The 18,436-nt window shown below is 36.4% G+C and overlaps 3 protein-coding genes and 1 non-coding gene across 5 annotated transcripts; 2 read left to right on the forward strand and 2 right to left on the reverse strand.

The window, feature by feature from the left end:
* Positions 1 to 14: 14 nt before the first annotated feature.
* On the reverse strand, positions 15 to 5,532 carry LOC137581717 (GPN-loop GTPase 3). The gene is made up of 3 exons (XM_068295966.1): positions 5,431 to 5,532; positions 4,710 to 5,368; positions 15 to 246 (listed from the first exon to the last, which is right to left on the reverse strand). The coding sequence occupies exons 1-3, from the start codon at positions 5,473 to 5,475 to the stop codon at positions 96 to 98; spliced, it is 855 nt and encodes a 284-aa protein (XP_068152067.1). The 5' UTR covers positions 5,476 to 5,532; the 3' UTR covers positions 15 to 95.
* gfzf (GST-containing FLYWCH zinc-finger protein) lies at positions 334 to 4,513 on the forward strand. 2 transcript variants are annotated; one of them, XM_068295963.1, is made up of 4 exons: positions 334 to 1,117; positions 1,172 to 3,156; positions 3,659 to 3,806; positions 3,870 to 4,513. In XM_068295963.1, the coding sequence occupies exons 1-4, from the start codon at positions 647 to 649 to the stop codon at positions 4,431 to 4,433; spliced, it is 3,168 nt and encodes a 1,055-aa protein (XP_068152064.1). In that variant the 5' UTR covers positions 334 to 646; the 3' UTR covers positions 4,434 to 4,513. The 2 variants fall into 2 exon arrangements, with proteins under 2 accessions (XP_068152064.1, XP_068152065.1); XM_068295964.1 differs by lacking the exons at positions 334 to 1,117; positions 1,172 to 3,156 and adding an exon at positions 3,328 to 3,376 and having other exon boundaries at positions 3,870 to 4,487.
* A 3,865-nt stretch (positions 5,533 to 9,397) lies between the features above and the next one.
* Positions 9,398 to 14,617, reverse strand: Fer1 (48 related 1). The gene is made up of 5 exons (XM_068297512.1): positions 14,298 to 14,617; positions 13,435 to 13,742; positions 13,215 to 13,380; positions 12,888 to 13,032; positions 9,398 to 9,832 (listed from the first exon to the last, which is right to left on the reverse strand). The coding sequence occupies exons 2-5, from the start codon at positions 13,626 to 13,628 to the stop codon at positions 9,594 to 9,596; spliced, it is 744 nt and encodes a 247-aa protein (XP_068153613.1). The 5' UTR covers positions 13,629 to 13,742; positions 14,298 to 14,617; the 3' UTR covers positions 9,398 to 9,593.
* A 3,730-nt stretch (positions 14,618 to 18,347) lies between these two features.
* Positions 18,348 to 18,419, forward strand: TRNAG-UCC (transfer RNA glycine (anticodon UCC)). Its single transcript has one exon. It is a non-coding gene; the product is annotated as a tRNA-Gly (tRNA).
* The last annotated feature ends 17 nt before the right edge of the window (positions 18,420 to 18,436 follow it).

Genomic DNA, 18,436 nt, shown 5'->3' on the forward strand with positions numbered 1-18,436 from the left:
TTACTTAAAATTAATTTTAACACCTTTTAGTAGATTTATTTAATTTATTAAACCTACTTTTAAACTTAAAAGAATAAAATACATTTTTACATATTTCACTCCTCTTTTTCGTCAGCATCTGGATCGTCGAAGTCCCGAACTTGCACATCCGCATCTTCGCCATATTGCAATATGCTGTCAATTTGCAACAATAAATCGCCCACACTCTCCTCATCTTGCGTGTCGAGGGGAAAGAAACGCACCAAACTGTAAAAATTAAAATAATAACAATCAGATAAACTTTGGCACATACATAGGTTAAATAAAAAGTCAAACAAAGTGGCAGCTCAGTTTTTGCCAACCCTGGTATGCCAAGAACAAAAACATTTTTTTCATCTTAGACTCATTGTAAATGTAATTGTGCTTATTAAAAATACAATTGCAAACGTGTATTTAGTTAAAACGTTTGTTTATATAACAATTTGTTAAACTATACCTGAGACACTACATAATTTGAAGTTAACCGACAACTGAACAAAAACGCGCCAAAAAATCCCAAGAAATTGACGGGCCAACACTGTTATTCGGGCAAAACGCAAAAACCCAAAAACCCTGAAAAAAAAACCAAAAAAAAATCAACCCGCAGAAGTGTCCAAATTCAAAATACATGGAATCGAACTTGATCCAAAGCTATGGCATGGACTTGTCCAAAGTGTCCGTAGTGCGTTCCGCCAAAGGCGTTGATATGCTCTGCGTAGACAATTTTTTGTATCATTTTGATCGGATTGGTAAAAATAATTCATATCGCTGGCTCTGCAATCGTCGAAAAGATAAGCATACACCATGCAAATCCCGGATTTGTACTCTATTGCCAAATCCCATCGACAAGGGGCGGCACATTGTGACGGACGTGGTTCTGGCCCACTGTCATGAGCGTTGCAGTGACCATGAGATTCAAAAAGTAATACAACGCAAGCGTTTATCTCTAATGAAAATGAACGATGCGTACAGTGCCACCCAGCCCAAGAGAGCTCGAATCTATGAGCGGGCCACAGCGGGATTGTCTGGACCCGAATGGATATCGGCGGATGGAGAACCGGGTTCAGGAAGAAATTCCAGCTTCCAATTGGATTTTGAGGTTTGTACCTGGTTAAAAAACAAATACTGACTAATGACAAATATTCCATTGCAGGAAAAGGATCGTGTTTACATGCTCCGCCGTCGCGATGGTCGCGTCATGGTCTGCATTGATGGTCATCTATATTATTTGAGTGGTAAATCTTATATGGGTGACATGTGTGCATGGACTTGTGTACGTAATCGCGACATTGAGTGCGCTGCGAAGATATGCACAGAAGTCACTTTGGCAGGGGCCCACCGACTGCATGCCTTTGAAGAATCAGTACACATACATCCACATTACTCGGCCACCAAACTGATGCACATGTTTGAAAAGCATCAAATCGTTTTGGTTGAGGACGAGCAGACCAATGACGTGCTACTGGAATGTCAGAATATGGAATATTTTGATCCAGCTACACTCTTTGATCAGCAGCATATTCAGCACCAAGAGGAGGGGTCGCATCAAGGGGGCTTTAATCAACGAGTAGCCGACGATTTGGAATCAATTATAATAGAAGATTGTGAAGAGACCTATGAAGATTATATTGGAAACCAGAATGAAGAGGAGGGTCTAGACAATGTCGATGTGGGTGAGGTAGTAGTGGAACAAGAAGAACAGGGTGACGAAGAAGAATTCCTGGATATTCAGGAGAAATGGCCGCCAGCTTACAAAGTAATTGAGGATTATATAACACCAGACGATCACAATCCCATGACCGAAACAGATCTAACCAAATTCACCTTTTTACCATCAGCCAAGGGTCGCAAAGTTTTGTGCATTAACAAATATTTATATCATTTTGATGCCCAAAGTCGATCGAATGGCCATATGTTTTTCACATGCATTATGCGTCGAGATAAACAAAAGACATGTCATGTTAGAGTAACTTTGGACCCACAACCAAATGGTCCTGTGGTCCTAAGAATTAATGGCGAACATACTCACAAGGCTAATGTATCCGAAATTTTAGTACGATTGAAGCGACTGGAGAAATATTCAATTTCAGGTCCCTCTTACAGGGGTTCATTAAAGTGTAAATCGAACCCAAATAGCCCAACGCATATAAATGAATATCAAGATGAAGATTCCGATCACTTTGAAAATCAGGAACAGGAAGCACCGCAAGTACAAAATGTTGTAATGAAAAAAATCATCAATATGGATGGATCCATTAGAGTTGAACCCCATGATTCGAAATCCCATTTGGTTGTAGAATACATGAAGGATACAACGGATAATACTATGAGCGACAAAATTGAAATGTTACCGAATTCTTTAAAAAAAAAATCATCGCCACATCTCCCCGAGTTAACGAATATACGTCGCAGACGCGATAACACATCTGCCCCTAATCCGGATGGTAAAGTGTTTCCAGACATGGATCTTACAAAAATCTGGACTGTACGTTCAGCCAAAGGAGGTGAAATGTTATGCGTCGATGGCTATATATATCATGCCAAAAATCGTGGTCTAATATCACGCAACTATTGGGTATGCATCAAGAGTCGAGATGCGCAGGTTAATTGCAAAAGTCGAATATCGACATCCACGCAAAAAGATGGCTCAATTCGTGTATTACGGGTCTATAATACCCATAGTCATCCGATTAGCGAAAATGATATAAAGCGTCGGTACTTTAATGAAATCAACAAAAAGTCAAATAAGCAAATTAAGTTTCGTCCTTTGCATTTCATGGGAAAATCATTGGATGAGATTAAAGAGGAATATGGTGATTTATCCATTGAGCGTTTGAATGTGTCCAATATAAATCCAGATATTCTGGTCAACAAGAAGCCCCGTGTTAGCGGTGGCAGTGCATCTAGTCCTAATTCAGTTTCATATATATGCAAGCAGGAGCCATCCGTCGAGGATTACGATGCGCATGAAGAAGGTGAATGTGAAGAAGGTCCTGTTGATGACCAAGAGGAACAGGAATTCCAGGATGAATTACAGATGATGGACGACTATGTTAATATGGAGGATGCCACAGATTCCATTATTGAAGTGGTGGAAGAAGCAACTACTGATGACATGGATAACTATGGAACTGTTATGTATGTAAATTTATCAATTTAACGTTGTTTTCATTAAACAGTAAGAAGATTTAGTTGCCTCTAAACGAATTGTAAAGGGTATTTCAAGTTCGACTTTTACACTTCTTGAATAACAAGAAAGACATGTAATAAATAGATGCATAGGAAAAATATCCCACAGTAGTTTTTCGACTCTTAACGAGTCTAGTTGACAATATTCCGATTGTGTGGATTTTTATTAGTAAATAAATATTTTAAAAAAAAAACCGTTCAAATTCATATCCAAACATACACATATACACAGAAAAGCCGATACAAAAATAGCTCATACTGAAAACATCAAAAACAAAAATAGAAGAAATAGAAAAACCTCAATATACAAGTCTGGCGAGTTGGTGTGATGACAATTATTTAAAGATACTTTCACTTTTTGCGCTTACGAAAACCGGTTAAACGAGACAAAAATAAAAAAAATTCAAACAAAAAACATAATTTGAATCAAATTAATTTTCTTAACCGCCAGACCAATTTTTACGATGAAATTATACGCCGTATCCGATGGACCACCATCTCTGGCCGTTCGAATGACTTTAAAGGCTTTGGACATACAATATGAACTGATCAATGTGGACTTCTGCGCCCTGGAACATCGCACTGAGGATTATGCCAAAGTAAGTACAAAGTGTAAATTTAACCAAATTTAAAGTAACTAAATTCAACCTTGCTTTGTCTAGATGAATCCCCAAAAAGAGATTCCTGTGCTGGACGACAATGGTTTCTATCTGTCTGAAAGTATTGCCATTATGCAATATCTTTGCGACAAATATGCCCCCAATTCAACAATCTATCCGCAGGATGTCAATCTACGTGCCCTGATCAATCAGCGTCTGTGCTTTAATATGGGTTTCTATTACAATCCCATTTCTTCCCATAGCATGGCACCCATTTTCTTTGACTACAAGCGAACACCCATGTCTCTGAAGCGTGTGGAAAATGCATTGGAAGTATTTGAAACATATTTGGATCGTTTGGGCACTAAATATGCAGCTGGTGATAATGTAACCATTGCCGATTTTGCTCTCGTATCCGCCACATTGTGTTTGGAGGCAATAAATTTTGATTTATCACCATATCCATTGGTTCAACGATGGTATTTCGCCTTCAAGGAGGAATATCCACAGTTGTGGGAGATAGCTAACAGTGGAATGCAGGAAATTAAGGCTTTTGAGCAGAATCCACCAGATTTATCAGAAATGAATCATCCGTTTCATCCTACTCGAAAACATCCCAAGGCATGAATTAGAACTTAATTTAAGTTTAAAACCAAGTTTTACCCATTAATTGTGCATTAAAATCATCTTTGTAGATATCACAGATATCAGTTGATAGATAAAAATATAATAAAACAATTTTAAAATTATGTTTTGTGAACAGAAAAACAACCTAAAAAAAAAGTTTAAGGTATTACGGCTGATGTAAATGGACTAAACACCTTAATATCACTCCAATATACACCAAATGGATTCAAAAATACACAATAATAACTTTGTTTTAAGAGAATTTAAATAACATACCTGAAATCCTCAATTAACGTTCCAATGGCTTCAGTTAGCTTTCGATACTTTTCACCAAATGCTGTGCCGATAGTTAATTCACCCATCAGATTATGGGCGTCTGGCTCAAGATATAAATCCAATTGTTTCCGTGCCTCCGTGCTTAACAGATCCACTTTGGTCAAAACATTCACATGTGGCTGCTCCATATTGGCCATAACACTCAAAGCGGCCATAGTTCCCGATATAAATTTAGCTCCATCCACCATAAACTGCGAGTCCAGACAAAAGACTACACAAGTGCGAAAGTTCCAAGACTCAAGCAACTGGACCAACTGTTTGCCCATCTTCAAGTGGGTAAACAATTCAATTTGCCCCGGCATATCGAAGAGTATATAATCATCATCTGGTTCCCCAACCATTAGCTCGTTCTCACCTCCACATAGCTGATCCTTGAGCCAGTCCTGATTCTCAATAAGAAACTCTAGGCAGAAGATTAACCCACCATTGGGCCCGTAATGTAATTCCTCATCTTCCATGGCATCGTCAAGATGGATCAGTTCCCTTATGTCCGTTAAGGGTGTATAATTGAAATGTTCGGCTGCCGGGTCGAGATTTACTACTTGGATATTCCTTTTACTATCCATTGCATGTTGTTGCATATAACTACAGTATGTGGACTGTGGATTCGCGGAAATTTTTATTACCGATTAAATATAATTATATGTTGGATAAAACATACCTTCCCACTACCCGCAGGACCCACAATTATTTGGGCAAACCTCATGTTTATTAAAAACAAAATCAAACCAAACCAAAATGCGTGCGCTAATGTTTAACCCAGTGAACATATTATATGATATTTATATACAGTTGGACCTCGATTATCCGGGACGGTCGGGACCAGAGCAAATGCAAATGTTTTCAAAAGCTAGAAATAATTAGGTATTGTAGTTTGTTTCAACTGTTTAGCTTCTAAATTTTCTTTCATAAGTTTCTCCTGAATTCTATACGCTTAAACTTTATCTTGATCTGTTATTTCAGAAGAATTAAAGTTTTCAAGAAAATTCAGCAAAGTGTCAGATGCATTTATGGCCTCTTAAAAAGATACTTTTGAAGCTGTTACTTCCACATCTGATTCTTGATCGCTTGTGTCTGAATCATCATCGTTAATATCGAGGTCCAACTGTATTTTATATTATGGCTAAGATAACAGCTGTTTTTTGGTTTCAGTGTGACCAGCGCCGATATCTCAATTTCAATTATTTGCACAGTGGGCAAAGAAACGTGAAAACGCTTGCAGTTTTCGCAAATGTCTTTAAATATTCATTTATTAAAGCGCTTAAATGCATATGTATGTAGCTCTAATATACATACATATCTTACCTGATATGTTTAAGTTCAATTTTATTTCTTTAAGTTTATTTTTAATATTTATATTTTTCAAATGCCATTTCATGTCGAAAATAATAAGAGCAGAGAAAAAGAAACCCTAAATCTCTATTAAGCGCTGGACTTAATAAAACAAGTCGACGGATCCAATTCTGACTCGCAAACAATACAGTTTTAAATGTTATCTCTATAAAGAAATGTGTTTTTTTATTATCACTTTTTTATTTGTAAAGGTTTAATAAACAGATTTAGGTATTTAGATATTCTTAAAATTATCGGAATATCTGCAAATATTGAGCAAGTTAACAAAAATCATTTTCTAAAATTGCTATGAAATAATATTAATTAGGTCCAACATTTCCCGGGGGGTTTTTAAGTGTTGTCATAGCTTCCAGCTAGGTGAGTCATTTCATTCATTTACAATAAGATAAGTTGATAACAATTTAAAGGTCCCAAACGCCACCCTCGCAGTCTGGCTCCGAATATGTATCACATCAAATCCACGATTTTAATAAATATTTCATCATTCTCTAGTTGCTTGTTGTAGTATAAATTCTGTCCTACTGAGCCAGAGAACCATCAAACGCGTTGAGCTTTTCGTAGCAATCACACATTAAAAACCCTAAAAACAATGTCTCTTAAATTGAATTTCAAGCAGCACCTGAGTGTTCCCTCAGATCGCGTCAAGTGCGTTGACCTTTTATGTCAACCGTCGGCGGAACCGTGGATGTTGTGTGCTCTACACAATGGCCACGTGCTGATAGTTAACTATCAAAATCAACAAATTGTCAAAGATTTCGAAGTGTGTGCTAAGCCCGTGCGTTGCGCTAGATTTATTGAGCGCAAAAATTGGATCGTAACCGGCTCGGATGATGGAATTATTCGAATCTATGATATCAAAACACTAGCACTCATTTCAAGGACACTCGGACTTTGTGCGCAGTATAATCATTCATCCTGAACTACCGATGCTTTTGACATGTAGTGGTAAGTGGAAAGGGTGAACTAATAAAAGCGCATATACTAATTTTTAACTATTCTATTAGACGATAGTCTCATCAAACTATGGAACTGGGACAAGCAATGGTCCTGCGATCAAGTTTTTGAAGGTCATGCGCACTATGTGATGCAGATTGCCTTTAATCCCAAGGATCTTAACACTTTTGCCTCCGCTTCTTTGGATAAAACTGTCAAGATCTGGCAATTGGACTCTAACGTAGCCAAATTTACACTCGAAGGACACAAGAAGGGTGTAAATTGTGTAAATTACTATCATACCGCAACTGAAACGTTCTTACTATCTGGTGGCGATGATTATGTGGTGAAAATTTGGGATCCAACGAACAAGACGTGTGTTCAAACATTGGAGGGTCATAGCGACAACATTACTGCTATAGCTCTTTACAAAGAATTACCTATTGTTCTCACAGGATCCGAAGATGGTACTTTAAGGATTTGGCGCTTGGACATGGAAAATCAAACACATCACCTCGAATCATGTGTTGATTATGGTCTAAAGCGTCTCTGGACCATAGCCAATCATTTCAATAATGTGGACTTGGCCCTTGGATTTGATGAGGGATCGATTATTATTAAAGCGCAACAGCAATAAAAGGTGATCAAATGTTATATATAGTCCATTCTGTTTCTGCATCAAAATATATGAATGCCAATATCAATTATTTTAAGTGGTTTGTACTCAACCACCTTTTAGTCGGCCTCTTCTTCTTTTTAATCTGAGTTCTTGAGATTCTGACAATTGTTTCTTAATAGATGAATCTTGAGTCTTTAATTCATTAATTATACCATGCACCCATAGGGTGAAATGGTATACTAAAGGCAGAAGAAAGCTTTTCCGACCCCACAAAGTATATAAATTCTTGATAAGGATCCGTCCGTCCGTCTGTATGAACCAGTAGATCTCGGAGACTATAAGAGATAGAGCCACCAAATATGGTGTGTACGCTCGAGTAGTACGTAAATTTATAGAGTCAATTGGAATAATTTACAAAAAACAGTTTTTCTTAAAAACTTGGTATATATACTAGCTTAGTTAGTGCGCATGTTAAAAAATTACGCCTCGCCTCCTTCCGCCCTCAGAATTTAGATGAAACTGATATTCATAAAAACTGTAGCAGCTACACACATCAGATTTGGTAGGTATACTAGCTTAGTACGCTCGCAGGGTCCGTTTGCTTAAAAATTTTGCCTAGCCCACTTCCGCCTTTATAATTTAGAAAAAGTTCACTAGCTAGGTCCTTCATTTCTACCGATCTACCAAATTTGATTGAAATCGGACTAGCAAAACGCATAATATGTATATGTGCCTATACAAGTGTTATTCTAGTCGGTCCAAAAGTCCGGAGTTGGTATACCAAAGACGGCGAGACGACTTACTTACTTGTTAATTCGGCTTTAGTTAAAAACTTTTCCTGAAACATTGTGCGGATTTCTACGTCAATCATTCAAGTAGTAATTTTGTGACTTTAAAGTTTGTTTCATTGTTTTGTGTTACCCAAGAATCCTTGTTATATTATCGTTTAATCAGAATCCTATCGGAATCTCGTGAGGGCTGAGTCATTCATGCAGCTGTCGAGAGTTTTTCAAGTTAATTAAAATGTTTGGCCGCATCATAAATTTACATATGATGAAAATCAAATTGATTTATCAAATCATCAGTCTCTCGATCACATCACTCTCAACTAACAAACAATTGCTGACACCCCCTGGATTGAATAACCGCTGCCGTCTAATCCTAATTGCCTGATAAACATCAAAATTGTCCAGGGAGGCACGCGCTAACGCACCCAAGGACAACAGCTGCCCCACGAGGACATCAACTAATGTTCGTTTTGTGACAGTCGTAATGATCTTTTAAATGCCATGGTGAAGAAAAGTATAACGCTTAAAAAATAAAAAATAATTTTTCATATTTTATAACAAAAAAGAAAAAAACAACAACAATTCTATTGCATGTCGGAAGACCGGAAATAATTTTCTAGTTGCACTTATTGAACTGTAGGATGAAAACCACCCTCAGAAAAAAAAACAGGAGACTTAAACTGAATTGCACTTGTGCTTTATGATATGTGGCTGTTATTTTTGTTGTTGTTTCGGTTTTTTTTTTTTTTTCTTGTTCGAAATGATATTAGGGGACACAGGCCAGGTGTTCAATACTGATAACTCTATAATTTGGACCTTTTTACCCTCAACAGTTGAACTACAATTAGCAAACAATTTACTAAACTATTTTTCGTGTTTTTTTTATTTGGTTTTTCAAATTTTTATTTTTGATATTCATTTTAACTAACCCACTAATTTATAACATTTAGATATTAGCAAACTTAGAGCAATTAAATACCACAGAACATTGTTTTTTTTCGATTTAAATATAAATTTTAAATTTGATTATACTACTAATTGTTAGTATATATATATATAAGTTAGAGAGATGCCACTAGAATGTTGCCGTTGACTAGTTTCATTCGACTTGCTCGATTATATATATTTTCCTTAATACATGGCAGCAGCTCCAGCAGCCGATCCAGCCTCAGAGATGTCATTACTTCCGTTGAATTCGTCACTGCCTTGATTACTGTTTTGATTATGATTCAAATTGCTATTATTATATAGAGGCTGACTCCCAATTGGCAAGCGAGGATCCTCCGGTGTCCAGGTGCGTGCATAGAGTTTGCTGCCAGGATACCGATCACCCTTGCGATACCAGGATAAAGAATGCGAAACACCGCCGGCTGAAAAGGTCATAGAAAAAGTGTTGAGAACAGGGTTTCGTTTGATTATAACTTAAATTAAGGAAATCCGTTTAGTCTCTCTAGTCTTTAAGGTACATCTGTCTTCTCAACTGGACAATTATTAAAGAGAAGTTCCAAAATAAAGTCGCATCTTCGTCGCATCGTGATCTATGATTCTTCCTCAAAAACCTATTCGCCCTGTTTATCGTTTTCATTATCCAAATAAGTTGTATGGCATTAATCAATAAGTCAAGTTGCAATGCTCCGCCCAAACAATTAAAATTGTTGCCAAAACTGAGCAAATGCCATTAGCGGTCACATTACAAGCCCATCGAAAAACATGTCCAGTTCTAGAGAAGCGAAGCAAACACAAATGATGGGCAAAGGGTTCAGGACTCTGAGTAGAGATTTTCGTATTCCTTCTTTCCGTTGTTGTTGCTGTTGTTGTTGCAGCTGCCGTCATGCTGGGTTCTGTGTGTGTTTTTCCTACAACCGCCATTTGCCTTGTGCAAACAAAAGCACAGCAACAACAAAAAAAGCAAGAAGAAGCAACCCCGAAAACCTCCCCCCTTTATGAACTGTCCTCCAATCAGCAACACCAGGACCAAAAAACCGTACCAAAACGACAATGGGCAATTTGTAGCACTCGCAAGTTTCGAGTGCCTGATGCGGGTGTTGCTCAAATATGCAACCACCCAACCAACCACCCACACAGAACAGCTTCCTACCTCCTGCTTTCTCTCTCGACATCCGCGACGTCATCTTGGTAAAGTTTGGTGTGAACATATGCCAGGCGCGTGCCATGGAATCCCATTCCCATTGCTGCATTTCTTCTTCTTCTCGTTCTGCCAGCCAACTCCAACCTTAATGGGGGCGTTTCGTTTTTCCTTATTTTCGTTTTTGTTGCGATTTTTATCTATTCTCGTATTATTTTGTTTTTGCTGAAAACATTTTTAATGCCCGTCAAGCATGAAAACGCTTTTGCTCTTTGGCCACATCCACATTTGCCCTTTAAGCATTGATGATGGAGTAGTTCCTACTGCTCGTTGGCAACGTTTTCGTTGTCCGTAGTACATAGGTCTAGCACATCTGCTGGAGTGTAACGAATTTCTCACGCTATGATTATGTCGATTGGATCTTTGTTGTTACTATGTCAGAGAACATGTACATGTCAGAGAACTGTTGCGGGAATCGAGCAAGGTGTCTGTCATATTGGGATTCTAATCAGTGACAAAATTATAGTTCTGCATGTTCATTTCGTCAGGGATTTGTTAAAATGATGAATACATACATATGTAGAAAGTTTATACAAAAAACTTATGCTTGATCTAGAAATCACCACTAAATTATAATATATAAAGCTTCCTCAGAGATAATTGATTACTTCAGAGAAAAGCTTTAAAGAACAGGTACACTCAAATTCAATATCAAAGAATCAAGTATCTACCTTTTGAACAAGTTCTATAACTATAAGTTTAATTGTTGCTATTGTTATTCTTAGGCACCCATAGACACCCCTGGATATTCCAAAAGGGACATTTCAAGCAAATTCAACAATCTTGTCAATTTGTTTAATATTTTCGGAAAACTCTAAAAATATAGGTCCGAAAACCACCAAACATGCTAACTACATTCGTTTCTATATTCACAAGAAGTGTTCCTAGTTGCCAACACTTATGGATTGCTTTGTCGTAAATACAGATCTCACCATAGTGAAATGATATATGTATGTGTATATAAGTTGCCAAAAAACAGAAGGAAGCGATAAGGATTGTTCTTAACCTTAATTGGCCTATAAATCCGACAATCAGACGTATAAACGTTTTTCAGCAGGACAAAAAAAGGGACGGAATTGGCCGCTAGAAGCGCAAAAGTGCTAGAATTTGCGAGATAATATGTTGTTATTACAAGGCATGTAATTGGGCTCCTGTTCTATCTCAATAGCTAATAAGGATCTCGATTTGATTCCGGTTATAATATCAAAATCTGTTAGTAATCAAATCATTCTATGAATATTGCCGAAAAGGGTACCACAATGTTGTTTCATAGTCCGTAACATAAGACATCGTATTCCCCGATCGAAATAGATCAAAGTTTTTAAAAATCTAAGACGACTTTGGATTTTTACTTAGATACTAGTCGATGATATCATGTGAATACAAAAGGTTTAGTTTAGAGACTTAATTTAATACCTTTCATAGGGACAACTAATTAAAAAATGAACAAATCTTTCGCGAAAGAATTCACAAATCTAGATACTACATATAATTAACTTGCTCCTTCAAACTTTCCCAAAGCCAATCCAAAGTTCAAACGTTTATGATAGCTACATGCAAATATTCCTTTGGCCACTATTATTTATTTGATCATTAAATGAAAAATAAATTCAGTTCGTAATTTCTATTTTGACACTCCAAGGTTTAGAAAAAATTTAGAATTTATAAAAAATGTTTCTTTTTTTGGAAAACCGCTCTCGAGTAACCCTTCATCCAAGTGCTCGGATCTATTAGTTATGCAGATGCATAGGATCAGTTTTCTTTCTGCATTGTCATATACATTTTGAATAGAAAAATTATTAACCAAAAAACCGTAACTAAAGCTACTTTTATGAGCCAGGACACGGAAACCCTTAATCTCTCATTGTCATTACATTTTCCCCCTCAGCCACAAACTCATGAAAACCGAAATCCTCTGAGCTATGTATCTCAGGCCATGTGTTTTTCCAGCCATGATGTGATCGATGCGACGGCAAAAACAATTTCGCTCTAACTGAAAACTGAAACAGTCACGCAAACCGAACACGGAGCGAGAAGTGTGAAAATTCTAATTAGTTACACTTTGGCGAACGTAGAAGCAGATCCAGCATCATCCCCCGGCACTAGCTTATAACCCTCATTTCTAACTCATCAGATGCCCATGACCATGCCCACGATGATGGCCTTTAAATATGTACCTAACCGTCCAGAGAGTGAATTATGTTATTAAATGTGGACCTTGAACGAGAACCTGGTAGAACCGCCCACTATACATAGTATTTGATTGATTGACAACTTACTGCGATCCTTTAGTATAATTTTCTTGGGCGGTTCCTTTTGATAGTTACGCTGCAAGCTGAGTCCTGGTTCATTACCATTTTTATCCTTCTTTACCATTTCACTAAGGAATGTTATATAACTGATGGCCAATTTGAGTGTGTCGACCTGTAAGATGGTTGAAATATACAATCGTTAAAACGTGTATGCTAAGATAATGTAATTGGTCAAATGAAATTAAATAAATGAAGGAGTCTAGATATCCCAGTTAAGCGATAACCAACTGATCTAAAGCTATCTTAAACCATATTAAAACCGAACAAAATAAGTGATTTGCATTTTAAACTCACCTTGCTTAAACGCTTTTCATAGGGTAAAGTTGGAATATGAGTTCGCAATCCTTCAAAGGCTTCATTGATACTCTGCATCCGACGACGTTCCCGAAGATTGGCCGCCTGCCGTTGCTGTGCCATCTGCGAGGCACATTTTAAACGTCGGGGCTTATGACTACGACGCCTACCAAGAAAAATGTTACTGATCTAACAGACTAACAAGTTCTTTAAATCTTACGTCTTCTCAGTATTCTCCTGATCACTGTTAAATCCACTGCTATATGCATCATCTTCGTCATCATCGCTCTCTGAGCTGTGTTCGTCTCCAAAGAAGTATTCCGAGCTAGAGGTGGAACCGTTTGTGGCCTGTGATCCCTCAAAGAAATGACGGGCCATAGTAGCCTCCAAGTCAAAATTATCCATGGAAAACATAATTGCTGCTGGTTAATAGAGGACGCGTGCCCAGCACGTGTCGGATAAGTAGCAATTGGTGGTATATAAAGCAAGTGTCAACACGTGTTCCTAATATGATTGACTTGTGATTTTCTGAAAATAAGTTGTTTAAACAATTATGGATAAATTTTTTGTTCAGCTGCTATTGATGTTGTACTTGTTCAATTGATAATCAAAATGTTTTCCCGATAAGATAAGATAAAGGAATTCATGTTGAAAATATGTAGATATAGGCAGATGGAAAGGGTTTCAGTGATTTCGACTTATAGAACATTTCTTCTATAAAAAGACTATAAAGCACACAGCGAATAACAAGTCTTAAGATCAACGGCTAAAAGATCAATATCAGGTTCAAGGAGAGTACTATATCTATTCATTAGAAACTTTAGATTATCCTTATTCAAATTATTATTCAAATTTGCAAATTATTATTCAAATTTGCACCCTTTTTATAAATATTATCTAACACCTTAAGTATTTTGATTTTAAATTTAGATTCCTTTTTGTGTTTAAAATTTTACTGGACCAACCGAATTTTCCAATCCACAGTCGCCCATAGACCTTGAATTCTAGGATATTTAAATCGTTTGCCAAAAACACCCAAAAGATATTTCTCTTGTCATTAATCTCAAGCCTACTGTTACTCACCTTGATTCCCATTTGATATTATCCAATTATCTGTTTGGCTTTAAGCACTTGACTAGATTTATCAATATAGATCTCCTTGTGGGTATTTAAATATTCTCACAGATTTCAAATTTTGTGTTTTACTCTTTGTAAAAACAAATTCCAATTGCACATTCACCATTGATTTTTTTGAAATAGTTAAACACTGCATTTAAGAATCGAGTTTTAGTCGACCACCCCGGTTGTCGCTGTGATCCTTCCGAGTAGGTTGAAGCGCGTCTTTCGTACCGAGCACGCGGACGACTGCAAAGCGAATGTTAAGGCCCGGGCCAAAAGTTGGAGCGCAGGACATTTCTGATAAGACCGTGTGTTTGTATGTGTGTCTGAATTTGTGTATATCAAGGGGGTTGGCTTCCTATCTGTGTAGTGTGAATAACGGGCAGCGCCATTGGCTGACTTCGGATAGAGACAAAGTTTCCACCAATACGAATAATGCTTCCAATTCCAACAGGGTTGAATTTAGTAAGTTTTTTTTTTACTTTTGGGGTGGTGGTGTTATAAGCTTATTAAGCTTGAAAACTTGTTGGATAGATGGGTTTGGAATAATGGGTGGTTATAGACAGTGGTTCGAATGTACAGTGGAATGAAAATGAAAGAAATACCAAACTTAGGAGTTATATAAATTTATGTGGGAGGTAGATCGAAGCAGTATGTGCAATTTGTTTTTTTACTGACTTTTACATTACATTTTGTTACTAATTGAATTGTAAGTACATAAATCATTACTTCAATCTGTAGGATCCGCTTGAAATTCAGTAATCAATTCAAAGATGGACTTCTAAAATATGTGCATATGTATTAAACCTTTTTGTCGAGGTCAATAAAGAAAACATAGTTTTATCTTCTTTAGTTTTTTTACAATATATTAAATCTCAAACGGAGATCGTATGATATGTATACATATATTATTAAGGAAACTAGTAAGTTGTATAAATCCACAATAAGACCTAGTCAACTATACTTTAAGCTTATCACTTTGCATATCAGTAGATAATAATGAATTCAATTATACCAAAACTTGTCAAGGAATCAATAACAATATATTATATTATTGAAAAACACATAAATCAAAATTTTAGAAAATTTATTTCAAACTTGTGACACTATGCAGATTAATAAGGTCTGATTAAGTGGGTTGATTTTTTTTTCTTTGTGAACAAATACACATTGAAGTGGTTCTTTGATTTGGATGACGGATTTATCTGGTTAAGCGGAATTATTTTCCAACTGTTCGACAATGCAAGGTGCAATCTTGACATTTTCAATGTAGATGTGAGTTTTTAATGTTGCTATGAATTGAATAAAAAGGATTTAAGAACTCAAATACCATCGTAGGAACTTACAGCTGCAAATATTTCCCGAAATGATTATTTTATTGAAATAAAATACAAAGTCTAATTAATGGATTGTTTTTACTACATACTCCAAGACAAATACTCTTAAATAAGCAAGTCACAAATCTGAATTCAAAAAAGAATTTGTCAACCAGCATAATTTTTAAGCATTAGGTCCCAGAGACTAAGTGCAAATATTTGCCTTGTCTAGGCTTACCGAAGAGCAAACGAAGAACAACTCCATTAAAAACTTGCTGAATGCTGGTTTTGTGTGTGTATGTGTGTGTGTGGTGCAATATTTGCTGCATATTTTTTTGGGATTCCTGCTAGTAAAAGTGGTGACAGGGGTGTCAAAATATACGTTTGTATGTACATATTCCATCCACTCCCCTTCTCCCGTACTCACTCGCCAATGCACAGTGGTCGAGCTTACAACTTTTCTATGCTAAAATGTCAAATATAACATTTTTTTTTATCTTCATTTTTATACCCTTGCAGAGGGTATTATAAAATTGATCAGATGTTTGTAACGCACAGAAGGAGACGTTTCCGACCCCATAAAGTATATGTATATATTCTTGATCAGCGTGAGAAGCTGAGTCGATATAGCCATGTCCGTCTGTCGGTCCGGCATAGCCGATGTTAGCTTCTTTGATTTTTTTTAGTTTAGATAGTTATCTACAAATAAGACTATATACAACATATCCTGGAATATTGTCAATGGAATATTGTCAACCTTTTGAAATTTAATTGCCATTTAATTATATTGCAAATTTGTAATTATTATTATGATACTCGAGTGTCTGTAACTAAAAAATTCTATTGGATAATATCAGTTATGAAAAGATACAAATTCAAAAGTTGATATCCTTAACTAATATTGAATTTTAAAAATGTAACGAATTTCATTTAGAAGAGATGCCATTTTGAAGTAAAACTTACGACTGTTGGGTATTTTTTAGAGTTTACGGTAAATATCAACAAAGCAATGAAAATTCAACCACTGTGCGCTGTTTGTTGTCCTTTTTTCGTGCATTGGCTCATCATCAGACAACAGACAAGCTCACTAAGGCTACCATGATAAACAAATTGTTTTTGTCCTTCCCTCTCTCCCATCCACTATCCTCTTTTATTTCCCCACACCCTCTCCATCTCGTTCCCTCCTTCTTTTGTCTTTCTGTTGTTATCGTTGCCGTCGCTGCTCGTTTTGTGCAGCTGTATAAACAAATTAGTTTTCAATTTTATCAAGTTGTACCCGGCCGAGTAACAAATTGTATATTGAAATGGGTTAAAGAGTTTGTAGACTAGGTGCAGGAACAATTCTAGTTAGGCTTGCCATAATCGATTGAATATTTTTATTTAATTTAGCATTCGTTTTATAGTTAATTATCTTAACTAAAACAGGTGTTAGCTCTTATTGGTCTTTCTTACACTATTTCAAAATTTGTATTAACCAAAGTATTTTAAAATATAATTAAATCGCCAACAAAATTGCCGTATATTGGTAATAACCTATTCTAAACCAACAATTCTGCACACGTCATAAAACACAATCATGCATAACCGCCCAGGACCAACCCTAAGCGAAATACATCCCGATATCATTACACGCAATTGCCTGTCGAAGGGTTTCCCTACACTCGATGTAGTTTTCGTTTCTATTTTTTTCAATTCTAATTAAAAACCGAAATGTATTGTACAGACCGGTGAGTGCTTATCACACGGTTTCTATCCGACCTTCCTGCACCATTGTTGACACTAGGGCATTAAAAGGGACGACAACAGAAGGAAATCCTCTTGAGTGCATGCCTCGACGAGCTGTCTGGAATAATTTTTAATCTCATTTGAAAAGTTTAAAAAATTTGAAATTGCAATCAAAATGGATAGGGGATCTATCCATTGCAAGGGTTCAGATACATTAACTTTTGAAACCGTTTATGTAGAGCCAACATTTTGGCCCGTTTTTAAAAAACTAAAACAATTGCACAAGAGAAAAGAGTTTTGCTAATTGTCCCAAATTGAGTAAGTTACATTTTCGTAGAGTTAAAAGTTAATTTAGTATAATATTTTTGGTCAAACCAATTTTCCAACTGTCAAAAATTTTGAATTTTAACAAAATTTAAATCGATTTCAAAAGCATTTTAAAATGGTAAAATGGTCTTCGCCCAATAAGCGTATGTACATATGTACATATGTTTACTGGGCGGGGATCTTATTGTTAGTGGTCGATTTTTGAGCCGGGAAGTCTGCCTAAGAATCTTTTTAAAATGGAAATAGATTATGTCTAAAGTTCAAATTTTAAATATTGTATTCTGGAAAAATTTAAATGATCTAAAATGCTCTCCGTTCACCATGGCTTTTGGTAACTTATAATCTGGTGGCAAAATAAAAAGATTTTCACGACTTTCTAACATCGTTCATGATATAAAATTCCACACAGTGCAATGGAGGTCATAATTTATATAAGTTTACACAAGTCTGAGCATCTAAAACTCTCTCATCACGTTTAATGTGCGATTGCTTAAAGAATATTTAGAAGATGGTTATGAAATTTCATTAACTAACTGCAAATGTGGATAAACTTGTTCCTTCAAATAGTTTGTCAGTTTGCAAATATGTTGTTTGCACTTTTTCAGTCAATTGTATAAACTGAATATTTGGCTCGTTGGCATACAGCGCGTCGGTGGTGTAATGGTTAGCATAGTTGCCTTCCAAGCAGTTGACCCGGGTTCGATTCCCGGCCGACGCAGGTAACTTTTTTTATAA

Source organism: Drosophila tropicalis, unplaced genomic scaffold, assembly GCF_018151085.1.
Source record: "Drosophila tropicalis isolate 14030-0801.00 unplaced genomic scaffold, ASM1815108v1 contig_859, whole genome shotgun sequence".
NCBI lineage: Eukaryota > Metazoa > Arthropoda > Insecta > Diptera > Drosophilidae > Drosophila > Drosophila tropicalis.